The 24,263-nt window shown below is 37.6% G+C and overlaps 2 protein-coding genes and 1 pseudogene across 7 annotated transcripts in view; 2 read left to right on the forward strand and 1 right to left on the reverse strand.

Annotated features, from left to right (window-relative positions):
* LOC148741055 (roundabout homolog 2-like) overlaps positions 1-6,396 on the forward strand; it is a 13,943-nt gene extending 7,547 nt beyond the window's left edge. For 2 of the 5 annotated variants that reach the window (XM_088733285.1, XM_088733283.1), the window contains 4 exons: positions 64-378; positions 2,072-2,407; positions 4,953-5,092; positions 6,100-6,396. In XM_088733285.1, the coding sequence (XP_088589411.1) occupies positions 64-378; positions 2,072-2,407; positions 4,953-5,092; positions 6,100-6,249 (941 nt within the window). In that variant the 3' untranslated portion in view covers positions 6,250-6,396. The remainder of the gene's footprint in view (positions 1-63; positions 379-2,071; positions 2,408-4,952; positions 5,093-6,099) is intronic. The other 3 variants (XR_015991739.1, XM_088733289.1, XM_088733294.1) reach the window with 3 other exon arrangements.
* Positions 6,397-9,112: 2,716 nt separating this feature from the next.
* LOC148741056 (uncharacterized) lies at positions 9,113-11,281 on the reverse strand (annotated as a pseudogene). Its single transcript, XR_015991741.1, has 2 exons — positions 11,183-11,281; positions 9,113-10,391 (listed from the first exon to the last, which is right to left on the reverse strand). The product of XR_015991741.1 is annotated as an uncharacterized LOC148741056 (transcript).
* A 9,751-nt stretch (positions 11,282-21,032) lies between these two features.
* On the forward strand, positions 21,033-23,876 carry LOC148741057 (angiopoietin-related protein 7-like). Its single transcript, XM_088762570.1, has 3 exons — positions 21,033-21,177; positions 22,593-22,976; positions 23,602-23,876. Exons 1-3 carry the CDS (start codon positions 21,033-21,035, stop codon positions 23,874-23,876), a joined length of 804 nt encoding a protein of 267 aa, XP_088618696.1.
* The last annotated feature ends 387 nt before the right edge of the window (positions 23,877-24,263 follow it).

A 24,263-nucleotide genomic window follows, 5' to 3' on the forward strand; every position in this document is an offset into this window, starting at 1 on the left:
AATAAGAATGGCATTTATTCTTTGTTTTAAAGAAAGATTGCTATTTTGCATCATTCTTTTCAGCTTTTCTGAAACCAGAGACTGTGACAGATCCAAGGAACCAAACTGTTGTTGCCGGCTTCGACGTAACCTTCAACTGCACCGCGAAAGGTCATCCCATGCCATCCATCACATGGATCAAGAACAATGCCTCACTTACTGCACAGTCCGACCTGAGAATGAAGGTCATCATGATTACTCTGGACGACAAACATATTCATAGTCAGCTGGTAATAACAGGAGTACAGAGAGAAGATGGTGGAAAATATCACTGCCTTGCGAATAACAGGGCGGGAAAAAGGGCTTCAGCCCCGGCTTTCCTGACCATTAAGGATTTAGGTGAGACGTTTAATCATATTTCTATTATATATGTGCAGCTTAGCATTAAGTTTGATTAGATAACAGTAATACTTTTTTTCGGAGATGATACAAACGTATTAAAAAGAATATTTAAAATGGAAAGGGCCCTTACACAGGGTGTTTTTAAACACTCCGCCGTTACAGTAATACGTTCCTTTCGCAATGGCCAGGAATATCGCTAAAACCAGCACGAGAAATCGGGGACACTTCGAGCCCGTTACGAAAGGTCAGCGGTATATCGTATTACAGACAATTCAACATGGCTGCTGGGGAAGTGAAGTGAACACGTAATTTTCTATTTTCGTACAACCCCACGAGAGAAAGACCTGGTACTTTTCTGTCCCAGAAAGCAAAAGAAGACGTGAAAACAAGGAAAATGGTGGCCAAATTGTACGGTTACTGGGACTTTGTCTTTCGTGTTCTTCCTTCCTAAAATTGGGGTATTTGAAAATGGCGTATTTGGCTTTTGAGCTCTGTAAAACTACGAAGAGTTTCCCGGCTCGAGGAAAATTTGTGGGCCAACATATTCGACCGTTTATTGGCGAGCGATTTAGTTGAGGAATCTAGTGCAGAATGCATATCGAACTTCGCAGTTGCGAGTCTTCACAAGTTTGTTCTCACTACAAAAGAATTGTACCACCTTGTCGAAGCAGATTTTAAGAGTTTGTATGGGAAAATGGAGTCAGAATTATGAGTTTACTCCTATACCTTGGGAAAAGGTAGGCTTGAATTTGAGTATTTCTTTTTCGTAGCGATGGACCGGCTTTAACCGATGCAGGCTGCATTTCAAAGTACGCAGCGAAGGAATATCCCATTCTTAGACAGCTATTTTGAAAAAACAATATTTTCCCATACATTTTCTTATACTGTTTCGGCGCCATTTTGCTTGTAACACGAGAACCGCCTCCGCCATGTTGTCCCAAATTTCTGGCAGTGCAGATATACACGAAACACACGTAGAGATGACTCTAATGCAGCTTACTTCGGTAAAATTCGGATGCTCGATATTGTCAAAATATAAATAAATACCGAAGAATCTAAACTAAGCGAAACGAAAAAGGTTGAACAATCACTGCATAACGAACGTAACCACTGACCGAAAATATAAGCGGAAAAGCAAAAGAAAAATACCGTAAGGTAAAGATTAGCGTTTAACAATGGAATTGCACGAAACGACAGAAGACATTTAAATTAGAAAAAAAAAAAAAAAGAAATAACAATAGCAACTGTAAGCCAGTTTCGCCAGTTCGTTTGTGCTACAAAAGTTTTTTGCTTTCTTTCCTGCCACTCGAAAATAGACAAGTTATTCTTGATTCTTATTTATGGCAAATTCTCTCTTGACCAAGCTTGTTCGAACACAATGGCTGAATAATAGCCTTGTTCTTTTTTTTTTTTTTTTTCCCTTTGAGTTCTACTTCGTTTCGTCAATGGCAACAGAAAAAGAGCAATCGGCCAATATCCGGCCACCTTGACCTTACACTGGATAGTGTGAGATGTTAACAAGCAGTCTTCACTTGTAACAATTAAGTGAGCGCGAAAACTTTTATTATTACAATTAGTTTTCTTGTCAATGCGAGGCCTTCAAACTCCTTCTTTCGGTTTATTCTGGTGGATTCTCGCAGCTTGTTCTCCGGCTTCAAGAACTCACTTTCGTTTTGCTCTCGTTTGACAGATGATCAACCGATAATAATCGTTGAAGATCCAAGGAACCGAAGTATTGTTGTCGGTTCTGATGTAACTTTAGATTGCATTACTGTTGGTTATCCCAGGCTGAAAATCAAGTGGCTAAGGAACGATAATTCTAATGCTGTAGAATCCAATTCACGGGCAAGCATTGTTCAGGTTTCAATAAATAATCAAACAATTCACCACCAGTTAGTCATAACAGCAGTAAGGAAGGAAGATGATGGCAAATACCAATGTGTCGCTGAGAACAGCGCTGGAGCAAATACATCAAAAGAGGCGTTCATCAATGTAAGGGACCAAGGTCAGGACATTAACAATAATGGTAAAAATGAGAGTGACAATAATAGTTAGCAACAAGTCTCTATAAGAATCAAACATCTTGGGCGATGAAAATTTTCAACCCCCCTTCAAATTTTACACTCAGTTAGGCACTCAGGGGGATGCACAAAAATGCCCCTTTTAAAGGTTGCAGTGCTCTTATTGCCGTGATAACAACGGCTTCTTGTTCGAGGCCTGGGGCCTCATTTTCATACAAAAACCTCAAAAAAAGACTAAAATGTTTATCTCTCTATCTAAAGCTAAATACAATATTACAGATTAGTACCTCTGCCATATATAACGAAATTATTTGTCTTCACTTTGATGCAGTCAATTTACCCTGGGAGGGAATGTGAAAATTAACACACCAGTAGATTATTTATCTCGGTACAGTTTCGGTCATTTTTGGTGTAAGGGAAAACAGGGAAAACGTTCATCTGAATTTCTCCAATTCTGGAACTGAAACTACCAACCTAGTTGGTTATAATATTTTATTTTTTAAATATATAAAAAATCTCTACTGACCGACCTCTACTTTTCATAGGGGCAGTTCGCGAACGAAGCTCAAAAATCAGTTATTGCATAATTTGGCGATATTCACATCTAATTTTCTCAACAACAAACGTCTCAGACAAATGAAACGTGCAAGGCTTGGAAAGAAATTTATCTCATGAGCAATATCCCGCAGAGAAATCTCGCCTCTGGTTGTCATCTTTCAAAAAAATTGATCAGCCCTCATGCATGGAGGGCTACTCGACATGACTACAGACACTACCTCAAATCGTGCGCAGCTTCTTTCATGAGAATTTGAGCAAACCAAAATCGTCTGAAGATAGACTGTTATGCTTTTATGTCATTTGAAACATGTTAAAGTCGGCTGGTCTACCCGAAACTATCCTATTACCGGTCGTTTGTCATAAACAAGTACGCTATCATGATAGCGTGACGCTGTATTTCTCCATGAATTTAAGTTTCCATCGGTCGCTCCGAAGAAGAGCAGAAATGGAAGTTTTTCGATAATTCAGCAGATCTTCGCGCATTCTGAAGTAAAAACAGCCAAAAAAAAAAAAAAAAAAAAAAAAAGGAAAGAAGAGAAAAACTTTGATTGAACGTTCGTAAACACTGAGAATCTGAGAGCATAAATCGCAACTTGTCAGCGGTAGTACTACATGTAAAAACCCAGTTGCAGCAATAGCAATTGGAGATTTGGAACAACTCAGCATCCCGCTAAACAACAAATGGAACAGGGATTTTATCACGATCAGTTTCCAAAATTTAGCTTCTTTCAGGAACTTTCTTACATCCTCCAACATTATATTGACTTTGAGCCTTGAGATCTATTTCCCTTGATAATAAAATGCTGTAGTAAGTGCCTACAAAATTACAAAAGGTTCCTTTTTGGTTTCGCTTTGACCGTGGAGTACAGATTTGATATAATTACTGCTGTCACTGATGATCCAACAGGCACAATCTTCTGAGTTTTTAGCTTGATAATCTGCACAGACTAACGTTGTTGGACTGAACGATCTTCTTTTTCTTCCCGGTGAGCCGGCTACCTCATGGGGGGATAAAAGAGACCTTTGACCTCCTCTCGTGTTAATTATCGGGAGATTGTGTTACATTCTTCTTCAAGATATCCGGGAGAAAATTATGGAAAATAATCGTAATGAAATCGCTGTTCTTTTTCCTGGAGGACCTGACGCAATCCAGATTACATATTTACTATGGGAAGTTTCGTTCCAGTGACGAGTTGGGATTTGCGTCAGGATAATGAGTAGTTTGAAAAGTGGAATTATGACATTATGATTTCATTAAATCTGTTATTTCGAACTTTGTTTTTATTTTTTCTTTCTCAAGACACGGATGGAAACATTGATTGCCGGTGATAAGTCTCTCCTCGTCATATCTTATGGAAATTTTCTAACAATTTTCTAAAACGGTTTTGCGATGATTCGAAATATCTCACAGTGTCACTCCATCGCTATGTATGGTAGAAGTATCAATCTGTAATGCTGTATTCAGCTTCAGAGGCCTCTAACAAGCCAGGCCTTTAACAAGCCAGGCCTCTAACAAGCAGCCGTTATTACCATGGAAACAAGAAACTGCAATCTTTAAAAAGGGCAATTTTATGCATCTCCCTGAGTGCCTAACTGAATGTAAAATTTGAAGGAGGGTTGACAATTTTCATTTCCCAAGATGTTTGATTCTCACAGAGACTTGTTCTTAATAATTTTTCACTGAAATGGAGGTAAATATCCACCGCTAGCCACAGACACTGAAGTAAAATATTTGTTTTCTTAAAAACTAAAACAGTGAGATTATACAGAACAAACTGATGATTCTAACATATTTTTTCTGGAACGATTACAACACTTTTAGGCGCAATTCCCGCGTGAGTTTCTCGGAGTTTGAGTAGCCAATCAGAGCTTCAACGCTATCCTCTGCCTACCATAAACACTTATTATAATTGCGATGATATGAAGCAGTCAAAAGAGATCTAGACCTATACATGAATATTGTCGGTTTTTATGATTTGTCTTTTCTTTAAGATCTTCATCTGGAGTACAAATCGTGTGCGGAGGTCAAAAAAGCTAAACTTTCCACCTTCCAAATGATTGCAATCGCTGTCGGGGTATCTGCACTTATTATTGTAATCGGTGCGATCTTGTGGTATGGACACCATGTGAAAGTAAGTATAAAACACGTTTTGTTTGATGTTCTCCAGCTCTACTTTTTTTTGCATTATACTACCGTAATCTGATCGGTTTATTCCTGACTGGTCTATAGTTCAATTGCGCTTATTTTCAAGGAGTTCAAAAATTAACACGGAGGGCTCCGTACAATAATTCACTAGATCAGGAATCGACGATTTGAATGTCTTAAATGCCCTTCGTTACCAAACGTTGTGGGGGAAAATCGTTTCATATGTCTATCTGACATCGTTAGTCCCATATAATTACTGATCCCTATGAAACTCTATTGTTCTCTGTCTGCATTAAATCACCGATTGAAGTCTTTAATTTAAGAAGATGACAAAACAACTGTATGAGGAAAACGGAGGCGGTCCTTACTGTTAGCAGGGAAATTATCAGGGGTAATATAATTAAACGCGCTAAATAAGCATGCTACAATATTAAGAATATTGCAGTGTCAAGGCTGCATTATTAAAAATATTGCAGTGTGCAGGTTACTATTATTTAATGGATAATTACTTAGGCATATGGCATTATGAGAAATATTGCAGTCAGCTGAGGCCGTAGGCCATATGCCTCAGTAATTATCCATTATATACTTCAAGTGTCATCAACTCCCATCACACTGCACACTGTTTCTAACAATTTTGAAGAAAATAGTGCATCTTTCGTTGGCTTCCTTACCTCTTCTGCTTAACCCTTTGCACCCTATCATCACATTTTCCATGGCACTGAAAAGGAATATTCTTTAAAGAATCAAAGCTTCTGAGGTTGGTGATCATGTTAATGGATGATTCAAGTGTCGGATTTGGAGGAGAAATTACATGCGGATCATTATCAGGGGTTAGTTCGTGCTCATGTTCGAATGTACAATGTCGGGCGCTAACATCAGTTTGTAAGAATATCAGTAACAACCTGGGTCGAAGTAGAAATCATCGTAGTTGATGGTGATTTCTTTAAAGAATGCCTACATTTGCATTTTGCATATTTCTATCTTTCATAGGCTGGAAGAAGGATAGTCGATCGCCCGCCTCCACAAGTTGGAGAGTCCTTTACTGCTGTGATTCATATAGACAACGAGGCTTACGGGCATCATATGGAAGGAGATGGAAAGAAAATAATTTTGAATAACAACGGGAAATGCGGCATTTGAAGTTTGATATGAACACGAGTGACTCACTCGGCTGCGCTCGTGTGATACTTTTTTCTCTTACCAGATTTGACGTGATCTGTGCTCTATCAGTGAAGAGACGCATGGCAACATGAAGTCTTTTGGCTAAATAAATTGCACTATTTTGTTTTCGTGTTATCAATTTTAAAAACATAAGTTTCAGTATAGCACATTTTCGCAGAATTTCTCTCTTGCGTTGCTCAGAATTCCCGCACGCACACGCTGGCTCAGTGATCTTGGACTGTATACTTTTATCTGATTCAGGCTTTATTTTCGACAATTCAACATTACAAGTTCCTTGCTACAATATATCTCCTCTATTCCATTCTAACTTAAAGTCACAAAATCGCTACATTTATTAGCCGAGGAAACCCACCCAGTTGCGTAATTCCGTTTGGGAATCAGGGCTTTCTCTCGTCCTACAACGATTCACGGGCACTCAATTCCCATCAAACGTGGGTTTACTTGAAAATCATGTTGCTACGTATGTTCCCATGTACACTACGCCCTGATTAGATACATCGCTGCAACGCCGCAACGCTTCCTCTTACATTCTACTTTAACGGCAACGAAATAGCAATTTATTTGTTAATAATTAAAAATATCATAAGCAAGGAAATCAATTTTGAGTGTGTAAACGCTCCACGACACACATCATTGAATATTATTGATATTATCCAAAAAATAAAGTTCGAATACATATAGTTCATTAAACGTTTTGTTGTGTTGTATCGCTGAGTATTTTTACGAGTTGTGCCGTATTTGACGAGCCCCACAACAAAACGTTTAATAAGAGATTTATTATCCAATACACCATATTGTTATTTCAGTGCGGGCGAATTTCGCGGATACTTGTTTAAGGGGGTGCTTGACAGAAGTATGCGAGGCGGAACGGAATTGGCGCTGTTTCTATTTTCTTCAAAAAAATTATGAAATTTCATTGTCGTCTAACTGCTTTTCTTCGTTCGATTTATCTAATAAACTTGGATCAATATTTAATTAAATTTTTTTCGTAACTTCAATCCAATTCGTCGCTTGCGCGGTGCGAACTCAATCTATCCAACCAGTCACTCTGGAGTACAAAATACCGCGAGATATTTATACTCGTTTTGAGCGTTATTTGTTCTCTATAAAGCACAGTTGGATACTAAATACTAGAAAAAGCTCAGTTAAGTCACTGTCTCTGTCGCTGCCGCTGACGTTGCCGCTGCTGCTGCCATTGCTGTTGCCGTTGCCGTTGCCTTTAACGTTACCGTTGCCGTTTACGTTGTCGTATACGTTGCCATTGTTAATTGAAAACTTTGTTGTTTTTTTTTGTAACGCGATGCATCAAACTGAGTAACTTTTTTTAAAGTTTGAACTTGTCTGTTAAAGACAGCATAAAAAAGGCTTTAAGTTAAGGATGAATAGTAATTTATAGATAAGGCTAGTTTATCTCGATCCGCGTGTTGAATTGTGAAAGATGCTAAAAGAATTCTTGAGATCGGAACTGAGTCGGTCTACGACGGTGTACGCACGATGTCTTGACAGATGTTCAAGTTCACCGGCAAATCTGAGTCTTGATTCCCATGGATCCTTAATGGTTTCTATAATTGATTTCTTTGGATTATTTGATACAAAGAAAGTGAAAACATAGTCACGAGTTATTCGTGGGAGGCACAGTGGCCTGATGGTCAGCGCACTGGATTCTATTTCGAGAGGGTTCGAGACCTGGCTGGGACTATTCGTTGTGTTTTTGGGAAGAACACTTCACTCTCACAGTGCCTCTGAGAGCGCACTTAATTTGGAGCCTCGCTCTGTTGTGTGTTCTGCACCTTTCTGGTGAGAGTGATTAAGTAAGAAAGTAAATATTCGAAAATCATTCGAAAAATAGAAGGGAAACTACCGAATACGCATTTTATGAATGAATCGACACCTCTTATCTCCGGCTTGACTTCTATTGCTGTTCTTGTCTACTTGCATGCTTTCAAATGGGGTCGGCAAATAGAATACGAGTGTGACAGGAATTAAGTAGATCGGAATTTGCGTATCAGAGTTCAATCATATTTACTATTTATCATTTACATACACCGTGGCGTATGTTATTATGTTTGTGTGTCCTCTAAAGTTGCACATAATACAATAAACAGAATCCTTCCTGATCCCCTTGACAGCCTGCGTGGATCATGACCTGATTTAACGGAGATTTTTAAAGAGGCATCTTCCGACGCCTACCATTAACTTTGTTGGTTCTATCGGCTTTTCGAATAATCACTTTTAAACAACGTTTTAAGACAACTCTTAATTTCTCATCTTGTTATCCTGTGGTCAAAGCGATAACATGATTATTCGCAAATAAACTTCGACACGGGCGACTACTGAGTAAACGCAGAGATTTGCGATAATGCTAATAGGGTCGGCTACGTCAAATTCTTCCTGTTTGAGAGTTATATGTGTCAAATCGCAGTTGTTCCCCATAGTAATCGACAAGAAGCAACGCGCTTTGCTCTCACAGCCGGCAATCACAAGATGTTTTTGACACGTATTTTTGCGTATGACGCGGGGTAATTACGATTGAATATGTTGACAGTAACTTAACCCGATCGCTTGTTAAGAGTTTCTCTATACGAAGACAAGATCTGATGGTTACAATCTGTAACACAAACTTGACAGCTTTTCGGGGAGGACAGATTTACTTGTAATAATCTTAAAATTCGAGAAAAATGTCAGTGATAAGAAAGACGGGAATCTACATCAACTCGCAGCCGAGTTGAAGGAATACCCCTAAGAAGCCGCCAGTGGCTTTGAGGACTCCCATATAAATACCCTAATTATCCTGGAATTTATGAACAAAAGATGGCTTCCCACACGTATGAAAAGCCAAGATCCCCTCGGGATAATTTATTCATTCATAGTCAGGTAGTCACAGCATACGTGTGACTTTACAAACAATTAATTTAAGATCAAGTACAATTAAATAAAATTCAAAAAACACCTATTAATATAGGATCTCTTAAAGCGTTCTCTTTTAACAGCAGGTAACTAAAGTAGTGTCCTCTGTTTCGCAAAAATCTCTGTTTCTTAGAGGGTAATAGTTGATAAAGGGGGTGAGAAGGAGTATCTTTGATAATTTTCCATAGCTTACTGTCTCGGTTTCTTATAACTTCAGTTATCACAGACAGGTTGTTGGTGTAACCAAACCTAAACTCTCGCTTAAAAAAAACCTGTCAATGCGATCAAGAAATTTGCCTTGATATGCCGCTCCCCAAATCGCAATTCCATATAAGAACAAGGACATAATTAAGAGATCGAATAATTTAGTCAGTTGCTCTTTAGGATATCCAAAATATTTACAAACGCGTAGAATATATAAACGACTACTAGCTTTGCGTAGCAAATTTTCAACATGAAGGTCCCAGTCCGATTACTTTTCTTGGAAATTTATGCCAAGCAATTTCAACCAGCTTTTCCGTTCAATTCTCTGTACTAGAGGTGGCAGTGGTTTGGAAATTCTACCATGCACCACCATGGCTAGTGAGGTTTAGTTTCATACGGTTTCTTACCGCCCAGTGTTGAATGCTGTCAATCTCAATAAGAAGGTGATCTTGATGTGCGGAAACAGGTACACTTTGTGTAAGATCGTCAGCATATTTGAGCAATTAATTGCGCTCCGGGTAAACCGGTCTTATATCGTTCACCATAATGGAGAATAATATAGGCCCGAGGACCGTACCTTGCGGTACCCCTCTATTAATGCTAACAAATTCGGTGACAAAGCCGTCCACGACTACTCTCTGTTTCCTATTGTTAAGAAAACTAACGATCCAATTGAAAACAAGGATTGATATTAAGTGACATTAACTTATTGGAAACAATAGCATGCGAAACATGGTCAAAAGCCTTGCTGAAATCAAAGGAGAAAACTCTTACAAAGTCCATTGCCCCATCCAACATTTAAGCTAATGATGATGACAAGTAAGGAGCGCCAAGGTTGTGTTGCATCCTTTTTTGTAGGCAAACTGATCTGGGCCAATAGCAGACCTCAATACAGAAGACAGCTCTTGCTTTACTACCAATCGTTTATCTTTTATAGTTAGCACCACCAAAAGAAGACTTGGAGATATGAGATAGTATAATCGACGCATCTGTAAAATATTCACTCCAAGACAACACCCAATGGGTATCCATATGAGAATAACATCTAACACGTTTTAACGCTCACATCCCATGATTATATGTGTAAGACGGCCAAAACGGTCGACGTAAGAACAAAAGATCCGAGGGAAGATGTACAAGTTTAATACACAGCAAATAAATGCAACGGTACAAAAAAACGGGAACGAGTGACACTAAACAATAAATAAGAAAACAAAGCTCCAATGAGCTAAATGATGTAACAAGATTAAAATATTGTAGGAGAAAGTACGTAACACTAAAGGATAACCTACAGACAGAAATAATTCAGTAAGAGTAAGGAAACAAACAAAGTACTTGAAAACAGGAAATTGTGTGACAGAAACTATCAAAAATAGTAATTGCTACACAAGGCATGAATTCAACAAAGACTTCGAGCTAGGCTTAATATTACAACTTGAGCTAATACAGTATAAGACAGTGAAAGGGGAAAATGAAATTACTAGTGTAATGAATCCATAATTTGGTACTGAAAACACAGGAATCATAGCAACAATGAATTGGAAGCAGATAAGCAAAACATTACAGCTGCTAATACGAAAACAATTGCAGTTTATATAGCAGAGAAATTAGATGCTGTGTGACAAAGGTCAGAGTAAATATACAAAATACAGTAGTACGATAAAAGGAATATGTGGCTAAACTAAGCAAATTCTAACCCGAAAATCACTACAAAAATACAAATGGAAACAACTACATGCTAAGCTTAGGGCTCAAACAAACATAAAATACTGAAACATACCAAAAGCTAGTATGGCTTGGAATCCGCTTTAAGGGCACTCTTAGGAAAGCAACAAATCAACTGAACTTACCGAGCAAACGGTTGTAACTTATAGTAAGATACAAGAAAAGGTAAAAATACTTAAAACCAAATAAGGGCTAGGAACGGCCAATTAAACAGGAATTACATAAGGGAAATCGGCAAAACAGGAATTACAAAAGGGAAATGGGTGTTTACTCTTGCACAACAGGACAGGGGCAGGTAAAGGAATAGTACAATTAACACATTACTAACACAATTAACACGTTACTAACACAATTAACACATTACTACGATTACTGACAAATCAGTAAAATTCCAGAAAATAAAATAAACAGAACAAACATGTTTTAAGTAGAAAATAAGCCTAAGTGACTCTGTCACATATGAAACTCGACGTTAATGTCATTATTTTTCTGCTCTAAGGATGCACGATCCTTAGAAGGATCTTTTCTGATCCTGCTGGTATACAAATGATTTTATTTGGAATTTCCTCATAATTTGTCTGCTAACTAACTGAATACTCCTAGTAACTCTAAGAAAGAGAAAATTCCATGAGCAAGATTCCTTTGGTCGTAGCACGCTTGAAAAAACAAAATAATAAAAAAAAAACTTTCAGATTGACACCTTCGATCGCTGTCATTTCGGGCGTGTCAATCAAATAATTCATGATAAAAAGGCCTGAATTTTTTCAGACCTTATTATAACTACTAAATGATGTTCATTACTGCGAGGAACCGGCTTACATATCCAGTTCTTAAAACCGTAGTGCACATGCATAATTCGTGTATTCTAAGTCGAAGATCATTTCTTAAATGTGGTCATCTTAATTAGGTTTCATATTTTTTTTAAAATATCGTGACGACAATCATAGTTCAAAAATAAATATTGGTATACTAAAATGTAAGTTATAAAAATGAAGAGTGTTTTGGAGCTCTTTAGTCAGCTTGAGTTCAAAACTCGCAACAGAAAAGAGCTCTTCGTTGGTTTTCGAACATGATTATATCTGCTGTTCTTCTAAAGTTTCGTTCGTGGGAAGAAGATCCTGTTGATCAACTACTGACATTTGAGGATTCCAGTACTGCATGCTTATGAGAGGCCGCCAGAATATTTCGAGAATCGGAAATCAGTGACGAAAAAACGAATTTTTTTTTATTTTGCCAAAACATCCCTTTCTGTGAACTAGTTTCGAAAAAAATATTTTAAAGTTGCAGCGATTTTCTTTCCGGCTGAAATTTAAAAAGTTTGAAAATTCGTTAAAAAAGCCGTTTTCGCCTTGCCTAAACGGTCAAATCGTCACGCAACTGTAGAAAAATTTTGGCAGCGCCAAACAAGTCCATTCACCATCAAACTTTACACAGTAACTATAATATCACTGCACAGTAAAAGTATATAAAAAGTTTCTTGTAATTCTCTTTGGTATGGGTTTTATCGCCGTTTTTATAAAGGTGTATTTTGCACACCTTTTTAGGAGACAAAATGAAGGCTAAGTTTTACCGGTTTAAACGACACCTGGTACCTAAAATTTCGACATTAAAACCATATCAGACGAGAGCTCATTTATCAAACTATGCACCTGGAGAGTTTGGCCGTTGGAAATAAAGTCTCGTCTTGTTAGTTAAATAAAACGTGATGCCACCCAAGTGCCATGTAAGCGTGCAGAATTCGATGTTCATTTCAAGCTAATTATAGAGTCAGTTTGTCGAAAATTCACAGAAAAAATTAAATGACGTCAGCATCGTTATGTTTCTTCTGGGAAACTGTGAATGTAAAGCAAAGTAGTTTTTAATCTTTCAGTCTTTCTTAACTACGTTTTAAGTGCCAGCGTGTCTCTTAACACATTTTAACACGGCTGATGGGATTTACAAACTTCAGAACATTTCGAAAACAATCACAGTGTAGGCTAAAACGCCGCTACTTACACTAAAGTAATGATGTGTTGAGTTGCTTCTTACCAAATATACTAAAAATCTTCATGCTTAAATGAAGAAAAAGAAAGCTATTTGGATCATTCACAGTATTCATGGTGTAGACAACGTATGCAATTTTTCAAGTTTATTGACCTGTGCGTGACCTAAGCCGTGACGCTTAACATGTTCGGGTGAACAAAGAATGGCCTCAAATTCTTTTATTTCTGCTTTAATAATCTTGGATGAAAGAACAATATAAAAGTGCGTCGAGGAAACTATCATCACATTTTTTAAAGAACTTTCCGAGAATTATTTGTGTGGAAATCTGTCGTCGCGTAAATGGCCTTCTTGAATGGCAAGGATTCATCCATGTAATCCAGTCGCGCGTGCAGTCAAAGAAGTCCTGAAGTGGTGGCTATCATGCAGGATGTTCTGAACACCCTAAAGCTGCAATGCGGGGAAGTAACGAAGGCATATTTCAGGCAGGAAAACGCCGGTTGCTATCATTTATCATGTACGATCCTAGCGTGTCCAGCCATTGCAGAATCTAGCTTCTGGTGTCCAGGTTATAGGAATTGAATTTACTGGTTACCCAATTTGGATCAGGGGTTAGGTCACGTACGCAAAATGGTCACGCTAAGGATGAACTTACGAGAATTTTCAAATGTTATCTACGTTTTCGGTCATATATAAGTCACCAAACCTAAAATACTTCTCTTTTACTAAGTTTAAGTTTTAGGAATACGTTGAAATTTACTTTTGGATATGCAGTATAAACTCAACAGATCATTTCTTCAAGTATAAGAAGCGATGTTTCTGTCAAGAAATGTTTCGGAATATTTTTAAGTTCGTAAACCGTTTCACTGAGTCGCATTAAGAGACATGCTGGCACTTAACGCGTTATCAAGAAAAATTAAAAACGACCTTAGTTGACATTCACAGCTGCACAAAATAAACAACGATACTGACTACTTTCAGTGGTCATTTATTTTTTTCTGTGTATTTTCGAAAAACTGACTTTATAATTAGTGTGAAATGAACATCGAATTCTGCACGCTTATATGGCGCTTGGGTGGCATCACGTTTTATTTAACTACCGAGACAAGACTTAATTTCCAACGGCCAAATTTTCCAGGTGTATATTTTGATAAATGAGCTTTCGTCTGGTATGGTTATAATTTCGAAATTTTAGGTACCAGGTGTCGTTTAAACCGGTCAAAGTTAGTCTTCATTTTTTCTCCCAAAACATCGTGTAAAGTACGCCTCTATAAAAACGGCGATAAAAATTATACCAAAGAGAACTACGGAAAAATTTTTAAATTCTTTTTTTGCGCAGGGATATTGTAATTATTGTGCAAAGTTTGATGGTCAATAGACTTGCTTAGCGCTGCCAACATCTTCCTAAAGTTGCGTGACGATTTCACCATTTAGGCAAGGCGAAAACGGCTTTTTTAACGAGTTTTCAAACTTTTTAAAATTTCAGCCGGAAAAAAAATCGCTGGAACTTTAAAATATTTTTCTCGAAACTAGTACACAGAAAGGGATGTTTTGGCAAAATGAAAAAAAATTCGATTTTTCGTCACAGATTTTTGAATCTCGAAATTTTCTGGCGGCTTCTCTTAAATTCATATACCGTTCCCATTTGTTGCCTATATTGTCGGTATATAGCACATGAGAACCCAAAAAAATTATTTCAGCCAGCATTCATAATTGCGTTGGTTAGAAATCAAACTTTCAGTCGATGCGGGACAATATTTTTTTGGCTGCTCAAAATGGTAAACACTAAGTGCTGAACAATTCTAAGCCAACCAGTCAGCGTACGCGAAAAGCATCATTATTTACCTATGTAATAAGTCCTAAGGGCCCCTTAGTAGTAGATCATAAGGGCCCCTTGCGAACTATTGGTAAATCCTAATCAACAAAATATCGTTCAACGTCACGGTATTTAGAGTTCGCTTGGGAAAAGTAAAATTTCAACAGAGATTCACACTATTCTTGATTTTGATAATGAAGAGTAATCAAATGTCCTTCTGTCTATTTAAGACAATCTGGGTTGGTTATGAAGGCAAAGACAGGATCGCAAAGGAAATGACAAAACATATTTTGTTAAAAGATTGCCTTGGGAAGATTCAATTATTAAAACAAGTTGCAAGATGGCAACGTTTCCTTTACTGGTAACAGCGTGCCTCATTATACCTGTGGACATTGATCCGAGATTGCCACTTTAATTATTACATGGCATACGATGACATGTAGTAAAGTTGCGTGAGAGTAGTTTGTAGCTTAGAGAGCATGAAGTGCTTTTTTAATTAGCCAAGGGAGTCCATGTGTCTAAATGCAAATACCCCTGAAAGAGTGATGACATTTCTTAAATGTAATTTTGTTTTTTCCTTTATCTAAAAGTTGGAAGGTCATGATTCCTCCTCACGTAAGGATTCTTCTATCATTTTGTTTCTTGCCGGGGGTTTTCGAAAATATTTGACATTTAATCAAACCTAGATGTAAAATGGAGCAGTTTCCTCTAAACATCCCCTTTTGTATTTCCCTTTGAAGTTTGGTGTTGGCACATCTCTCCGCACGCACCTTACATTTGCAATTACTTATTTATCAAATGTCCAATTTTTCGTATATAAGTAATTTGAGTTAATTTTAAATTCCCCCTCCAAAATATTGATGTTGAACTCATAAGTTCATATTTTTATCTCGATTACAAAGTCTTAAGTTTGCTGAGTGGAAAAAAGGAAAACCTTAGACTCTTTTTAAAGGAGATCTGTTCTGCATTAAGCCACGTGATGAAAGTGGTAGTGTTTTTAAAGTAAAAAGGATCAAATAGATGTTGTCTTGTATATATAGTATGTGCTTACCAACGGTAAGTTACGCTTCCTCAGCTAGCTTGTGTATTTACGCTTACTAAAACCATGTAAAGACAAAAACAAGACTAAAATAAGAACCAAAGTTTCAGTTTCAGTTCTTTTATAGGTAAATTCAAACCCATCCATCATGATTGAGTTAGATATGAAATTATCACGAAAATTCTAATACATTTTGTCGTGCATACGCTGAAGTGGGGATTTCATCGCCTGCTGTATTATCCCGATAAGAAAAATTGCGTCACGTTTCTTCTCCCTAAAAAGTCGAAAGGTCACTTTCCTTCGCACGCAGTTCCTTTTATTCATGTTCACTTGTCATTTCTTGATTCATTTTGTTTTGTTTTGTTTTTTCTTTTTATTTCCTATCGAAGGAAATCTGCGAGGGATGTGATAAAGTAAAATCCCCTTCGAACGGAGAGGTTATTTGAAGGTTTAAAACAAGTTTTCTCTCTTTTTCTCCCTCTAAAAATCTGCGGTTGGTTTCCTTGGCATGCAAACCTCCTTTAATGTTTATTTGCTTGTTTGTTTTGTTTCGTTACGTCTTTTTTTGGTTTTATTTTTTACTTATTTCCTATCAACAGACATCTATGAAGGATATAAAATACCTATCGAACAAAAAGGTGAGCGAAAGTGTAATTCGTCTCTTTTCTTTCAGCATATCCACTCCCCCTTTACTCCTACGTCTCTTTGAAGTTGGAAGGTCACCCGTATCTGTGCACGCAATGCTCCTTTAGTAATGTGATTTCTCATCACCGGATATCCAAGAGGGATGTAGCTTTCTTATGGAACATGAAGTTGTATCCCTATTTTGTCGTCAAGTCAGATTGTCAAGTAACTTTCCGCTCGTAAGGAACCTCAAAAGTTTTCAAATGCTTATATTTAATCGTTTTCTACATTGATATTCCGGTATAATTATGGTGGCATTATCATTGGAGAGAACTAGTATATCGTAATTAGACTAGCAGATCGAACACTTGCATGCACTTCAGAGTGTATGTGGTGATACAGGTAACGCATTAAGTCTAGTCAGTAGTGTTAACGAGTGAATTAAGGGTTGAGGTCACTCTTGGCGGGGGAGGAGTGGTGGGGGATAGAGCGCTGCTGATTACATCGATGAAAATCTGTCTACTTCAGCTTAGAACTTTTAGCCGCAACTTACAATTCCCGGCGAAGACATTTCCCTGATTAGCTTTTTAAGATTCCTCGCATCCTTAAACGGGCTTCGCTGAAGCAAAATCAGACAAAAGAAAAAAAAAAAAAAAAAAAAGCGTATCTATAACATGCAGTTTAACTACAATAAAATGTTCAAACCGTTATAGAAAACATTATTTTCAAGGTCAATTTCGCGCGTGAGGACTTAGCGGCCCCGGTCGCTTTTCCCCTTTTTGCCGCAAATACTTTGAGATTCACTTAAATTGTTTTAATTGAGTTTCACTTTTTACACGCCAATTTTCATCTTAGAACTTCTTTTTATGAGTTTATGCCAAGCGTTGTTGAAAGAAAAACTAAATACGAGTTTAGAAAGAAACCCGACACTATTGTGAATTTCTTCCGAGTTTACGATCTGTTGGAAAACCCGAGCCGTTGGCGCAGTTAGAGGTTTTTGGTTGATTGAAATGTCCTATCAAACATCATATTTCAAGGTGAAATGGAGTCGAGTCTTTGAGGGACATGCCACCTCGAATTTGGGTTTTACCTGTTGAAAATGAAAAATAAACAAACAAACAAACAGAACGAACAAATATCTAACAATTACAACATCAACTAGTAATCGAAAAATCCTCTAAGAGGACTTCTGTTTGGATTGTCTGATAACCAGTGCCTGCGCAGAAACGCTGGAAGTGCCTTTTCTAAGGTAACACGACGACCGTGACCAAATTTTATAAGTGGGCTTTTTACCGAATACCTATTTCATGAGAAAATCTATACCTTTTATCTCCCCTTGACTCTTTTCAGAGCTCAGTAATGTTTTTTTCTCCTTGCGTGGTTCATGACCTTAGACGAATGTTATTGAAGAGGCACATTCCGACCAATACTGCTTCTTTCGTTGCCTCAACCAGCTTTCGGATGATCACTTTCATGCGACTTCCTCCTTAAGCCTACTCAAAGCCTATATTCCATTTTGACCTCATCAGTTAAAAAAGATGGAATTAAATGTAAACGAGATTTGACACGGGCGATGATTGAGTAAAGGCATAGATTTTCGATGATTCTAAGGGAGCTATGTCGCGCTTTGAGTTTGCGCACTGATTTCGTCCAGTTTGACACTGATATTTGTTAAATCGCTGTTGATCTCCAAAGCAATCTACTGTTGTCCAGTTAATAGCGATTCACTGTGTGGATAATTCTTGCTCGTTTCCCGAGAGCTTCTCAAACACGATCTGATAACAAACATGAAAGCTGGCACCAATATGACAGCTTTATTCCTAATAATCATAAATACCCAAATAAAATGTCAGTGATGAGAGAGATGAAGCAAAAAAAAAATTATTTAAGGAATACGATGTACATCAAACAAAGAGGGGAGGGAGGAAATGTAATACATTTGATAGAACTGCTGGCAACAGACCATTTCCTGATTACGTGTCTGTACTCAAGGTACCTGGTAAAGGGTATGCTTATAGGTTGGAATACACTCTGCTCGTATAGAGTTTGAGTTCCTTCGATCTAACTGAAGGCGTGCTTGTGAACTCGCTGATCCTTCAGACAATTTCAATAACACATTTGGAGGGCTGCTTCCCTTGCAAGTAAGAACCCCATTCCTCGCTGAAATATTTAATTTTTATTACTGTCTGATTTTTTCATACGTTAATTTATTAAATTTTTCCAGTCTGAAACTATATTGCAGCCGATCATTGCAGCTTTTACTGAGTTGGATCAAACTTCACATATCAGAATGTCTTCTGTTTCCCTAATGTCCGCTTTACTGCTAGTGGCGCTTTTTGTTACGACGAACCTTTTTGCTTCGAAGCATGCAGCCATGATACCTCGCCATAACGACACAGGTGGCTCCCTGAGAGAGACGCAAGAACAACTTGGACAGCTTCAATTGGAAATCAAAATTTCAAAGCAAAACAAGAGAGTAGGAATATGTAAGTAAGATTATTTCTCTCGTGTGTAGTCGGGTGATTCAAGTTTTACACCTTTTTTCGCAGTTTTGTGTAAGATATTATAAAAAAGTGACTATTACTTTTAATACACTTTTTCGGAATGAAGTTAGAATGTCCTATTAGACAGATTTCAGAAATTGTATTAGCAGCACTGTATCCCCCACCAAGATAGAATTGCTCCTGACTTGCCCATGCACACACAAAATACAAAATTCACCTGTCTAAGCTACTGACTAGATTTTATGCGTTGCCCGCCTTTGATAGTAATGCATCTGCGGACCTGTGTCACCTCATACACTCCAAAGATGCAGCTGTCTTGATACCACAATTACCATATGCTAGTTCTCTTTGGTGATAATGTCATCTTTTTTCGTACTAACCTATTAGCCTAACAATGATTCAATCAGTATTTGAAAAAAAAAATAAGGGTACTTAAGCTGGCGTGAAGAAAATTTTGTGAACTTCAGACTAGAAAGCGAAATGGAGGTAGAGTATCATGGTTTTATAGGAATATCTCATCCCTCGCGGATATGCGACAATGAAGAATCATATTATTGAGGGAGCCTTGCGTGAAGAAATATAGGTGACCTTACAACTTCAAAAAGACATAAAAGTAAAGTGGAAATGGATATTGAAAGAAAAGAGACGACTAAACGTTCACATAATCTCTATTTTCCTAAGGTAGATTTCACGACATGTCGATTAATAAGAAATTAAAAAACTAAACAAAACAAAAAAAGACAGCAAAAAAAAAAAAACAAAAAAAAAAAAAAACCAAAAAAAACAAAACGAGAAAAAAAATACTAAAGGAGCTTTGCGTGCGAAGGAAATTGAGTTTCCAGCTTTTTGTGGGAGGATAAAAGAAAATGCCCTTTCATTTAACCTCTATGTTCGATAGGAATCATTCATCACTCGCAAATATCTGTTGATAAGATATGAAAAAACGGCGAAAAACAAAGCAAAAAAAACAGGAAATAAAGAAGCTTCGCGTGTAAAGGAAACTGACCGGTCAACTTTAAAGGGAGCAGAAACGTGACGCTCATGTTTTTTTTTCGCGATAATCAAGCAGGCGATGAAATCCACACCTTGCGATATACACGACATAGTTAACTCAAAATGTCGTATTCTTTGGATCTGAGACGTTATGGAATGGATTGAACTAATATATACAAAAACTTAAGCAATCCTCTAATTTTCTTTTTTTTTTTGGCTTTACGTGGTTTCGGTAAGCATAAATGCACAAGCTTGCAGAGGGGGTGTTTAATACATCACCACTTTTAACAGGTCACCGCGTTTTCTCCTAGCAACCCTCGTAGTAATCGTACAACACAACGCTGAACAGGAATCGCCTCTTTTAATCAATCCACTCATTTATTTTTTTACACTAATCATACCAAAGACATGTGTAAACGGGAAAACAAACCTGAGCTGTTGAGTTCAATATCAATATTTTCGAGGGAAGTTTCAGTTCAACTCAAATCACTCATGTAAGAGAAATTGAACAGTGCTACGCTAGCGGAAAAATTACCATCTGACTTTTCATGGTTTAGTTAGAGGTTATGTCCTTTCGAATATTCGCCGTTGGAAAAAAAAAAAAAAAGTTGAAGAAGCATTACGCGACCTTCCAACTTTTATATGAAAGAAAAAAAAAAAAAAAAGACACTATAGTAATGTCATCACCCTTTCAGAAGTATTCTCATTTAGCCTCCTAGAAGCTCCTGAATAATTAAAAAAAAAAAAAAAAAAAAAAAAAGCACTCAATGCTCTCTAAAACACAAGTGCGCGGACGCAGATGTATTAATTGCCCGGTGGTTAATATATGGTGGAAATCTCGGATAGATTTCCGCTGGTTTAATGAAGCACACTGTTACCCAATAAAGATTATGTTGCTCATCTCGCAGCTAATCGCGATGAAAGTCGAATTGGCGAGCGCATTTGAGACATGAAGTGTAGCAGTCCCGGATCTCTTGGGCTGTGTATTGATCCTTTCATCAACAAAATCTATGATAAAAAGTTGCTAATAGCCGAGGTCACACTACAGGCTTCTACACGGGGAAAATCGTTTTACCTAGGAAAAATTTCCCTAGGTAAATGTACCTCAGGTTTCATTTTCCCTAGGTTAAAAGGTCACACTGGAGAACATTGGACTTTGGGAGATTCAACGCCACAAAGGATTAAATTTCAGGTCGCGTGTTCAAAATTTTGGCGCAAAAAATTTTGGCTCAAAAACGGAAAACATGCTCGAGAATCAAACGGATCAAAGAGAGGTTTTTATTCTTATTTCATTGCTGTTCATTACTTTATTTCAAAGAGCAAGATAAGCAAGAGTAATTTTACTGCAGCGCCTGATTTCTCGAAGGATTCAAAGACGACGAAAAGCCGCATTTAGTCAATTCTTGACTATTTTTGCGTGGATATTTATAAGAACAAACTAAACCTGGAGTGAATCAGAAAAAAAAATAAGGAATTCAGAAGCGGTTTATACTCACACGATTTCTCTAAATCGCGACATCATGGATTTTCGCGCGCACGCGGCAAGATCTTCAACAGAAGTCATGTTCTCAAGCGCTTTCAAAATTAGTTTCACAGCACGATAATTCCGGATCTGTCACCAGCGCGATCGCCGACGAGCGTCCATTGGTCGGCTACTCTGGGATTTGAATTTTCCCTTTTTCTGCTTTAGGGTAGTTGTCGAGGGAAATCCACAGGACATTCTTTTGTTCTCTTGCGGTTTTCAATCCCCAGACGATAAAACTTTCCCGAAGTAATTTACTTAGGGAAAAATCTGTCACACTTGCAAATTTGAGTTTCCCTTGGGAAACTGTCAACAAGTCAAGTTTCCCTTGGACAAAACCCTGTAGTGTGACGACAGCTAATATTCGTTCATTAAGAAAATGTAAGAGGAGAACTCAGCTGGAATGAAACTTACAAATGTCATCAGGTTTTGCCAATTGTTTAAATTATATTATTTTACGACATTCAAAGCTGCGCAGAACATGCGAAAGATGGGTTAGAAATATCTCCTAAATTCAAGAGATGTCCCTTAGAGAAAAAAGTGTTAACAAGTTTCCCCTCTCCCCTATCAAAGAAAAAAGACCTGGCTATGGTAAAAAAAAAAAATTAAAATAAAAAAAATAGAGCGGCAAATTAAAGCCAAGAGACGCTTCAAACCCTTTCAAGGTAAAGGTTCAAACATGAGGTCAAATTTCTTGAAAAGCGCTTACCCTTGTCAGATAAACTAAAATGGAAGATAGAGAATAAAGCCAGTGTAATATCAGAGGAGATTGAAGATTTAGAATAGACACACTAAGAGAAGAAAAAACACAGGTTGAAACATGATGTAATCTCGTTCACTTCTACCCTAACATTGTTCATTCCTTTTCCGGCCGGTTAGTCTGTGACGATATTCGAGATTAGGGGCCAATCCTAACCACGCTTGGACCAACTCCACTCGGTAGGTCCTTATGCAATTCAGATGATAAACCATGTTTTTCTTCGTCAGCCAAGAACTGTGCCGAGTTGTATAAATCCGGTATAAGAGTCAGTGACGTCTATACAATCGACCCTGACGGTTCAGGTGCCTTAGATGTATACTGTGACCAAACAACATCTGGTGGGGGGTGGACAGTATTTCAAAGGAGACTCGATGGCTCTGTTGATTTCAACCGCACCTGGGATGACTACAAACATGGCTTTGGCAGCTGCCTTAAAGGAGATTTTTGGCTGGGATTTGACAAGATCCGTCGTCTGACGAGAAATGAAACAGAAAACAGACTTCGAGTGGACCTTGGAGTAACCGCTAACAAATCCGTTCACGGCGAATATGAGTGGTTTGGACTAAGAGATGAGAAAGCTAAGTACCAGTTGAGCCTTGGAAATCTATCAAGTAAGTCAATCCTCTTTTTGTTTTTTATTCGTTCATCTTAATTTACCAATCAAAGGCATAATCAAATCTACCAACAGCATCAGTATTGTCACCCTGTCCAAAACGACCGTATTAAGTGACATAGATGATATTTTGACGTGCAGATAAACAAAATTAAACAAAAGAGCTCTCGCAGGTAAGCTGACATTAGATAATTAAAAACAAATTAAAGTTTTGACGAAATTGGAGCCCTTGCCCCAATGAAGTCGCAAAAAGCGGAAGAAGACAGTCATAGCAAAGAAGTTACAAACGAATCTCGTGGGTTTATTGTGCTAAAAACACAGTTGGCTATCTTCCACGGCTCTCGAAATAAACAAGTCATTCTCGATTCTTAATAAAGCGAAATCTTTTTGCCATACAGTGAATCCTAATTGGCCAAGTTTGTTCGGTCCAGATGACTAGATATTGGCCGAACTCTTTTTTTGGTTTTTTTGGACCGAATCTCGCACGTATTTTGACTTGGCCCAAGTCAAAGTAAAAGAATATTTACCGAGTCAATATTCTCGTAATTCTTTACAATACGTAGAAGGTGGTATTTAATTGATTTAATTTGTGTTTATTCACTCTGCTATTTATTAATTTTTAGAAAGTTCGACTGTTAATGATTCTTTCCGCCCTCATGTGGGCCAGTTTTTTCCCACGTGGGATAAGACTGATTGTGCCCCCACTGATCGCATGAACATTGGTGGAGGATGGTGGTACATATCAAACAAGAGGTGTGTTGTTTATGCAAATCTCAACGATGTTTATCGAAAGGATGGAGAGGGAAAATTTCATGGGGGATTCTTAGTTTGTGATAAACCTGAACTCAGCACTCCCGAAACATCAGAAATGAAAATCCGACCAGTCGACTTTCCTTAGATTTTTTTATTTTAAATTATCTCGGCCACGGAATATATTTTGTTAACACATTTGATAGGGTGGGAAGGCAGAGAAAAGGAACGGAGGGGAGTAGCTGGGAAGCTATATTAGACCATAAATGATTATAAAACTCCCCTCACCCCTTCTATTTTGTCCGTTTTCTTTTTCAAGAAGCATCAACGCCTTGTTTTATTAATGCCATCTCCACAAGGCAACTCGGTTAAGTTAATTAACCGGTTTTGTCAGTCGAATTGCGATCCTGTCTCTGCCTTGAAACCAGCCTTGATTGTCTGAAACATACAGAAAAATACTTTTAGTTTTTACTTTATCATTATAACCTAGCTTATATATATATATATATATATATATATATATATATATATATAT

The sequence above is a fragment of the Stylophora pistillata genome, chromosome 1, assembly GCF_964205215.1.
Source record: "Stylophora pistillata chromosome 1, jaStyPist1.2, whole genome shotgun sequence".
Taxonomy (NCBI): domain Eukaryota; kingdom Metazoa; phylum Cnidaria; class Anthozoa; order Scleractinia; family Pocilloporidae; genus Stylophora; species Stylophora pistillata.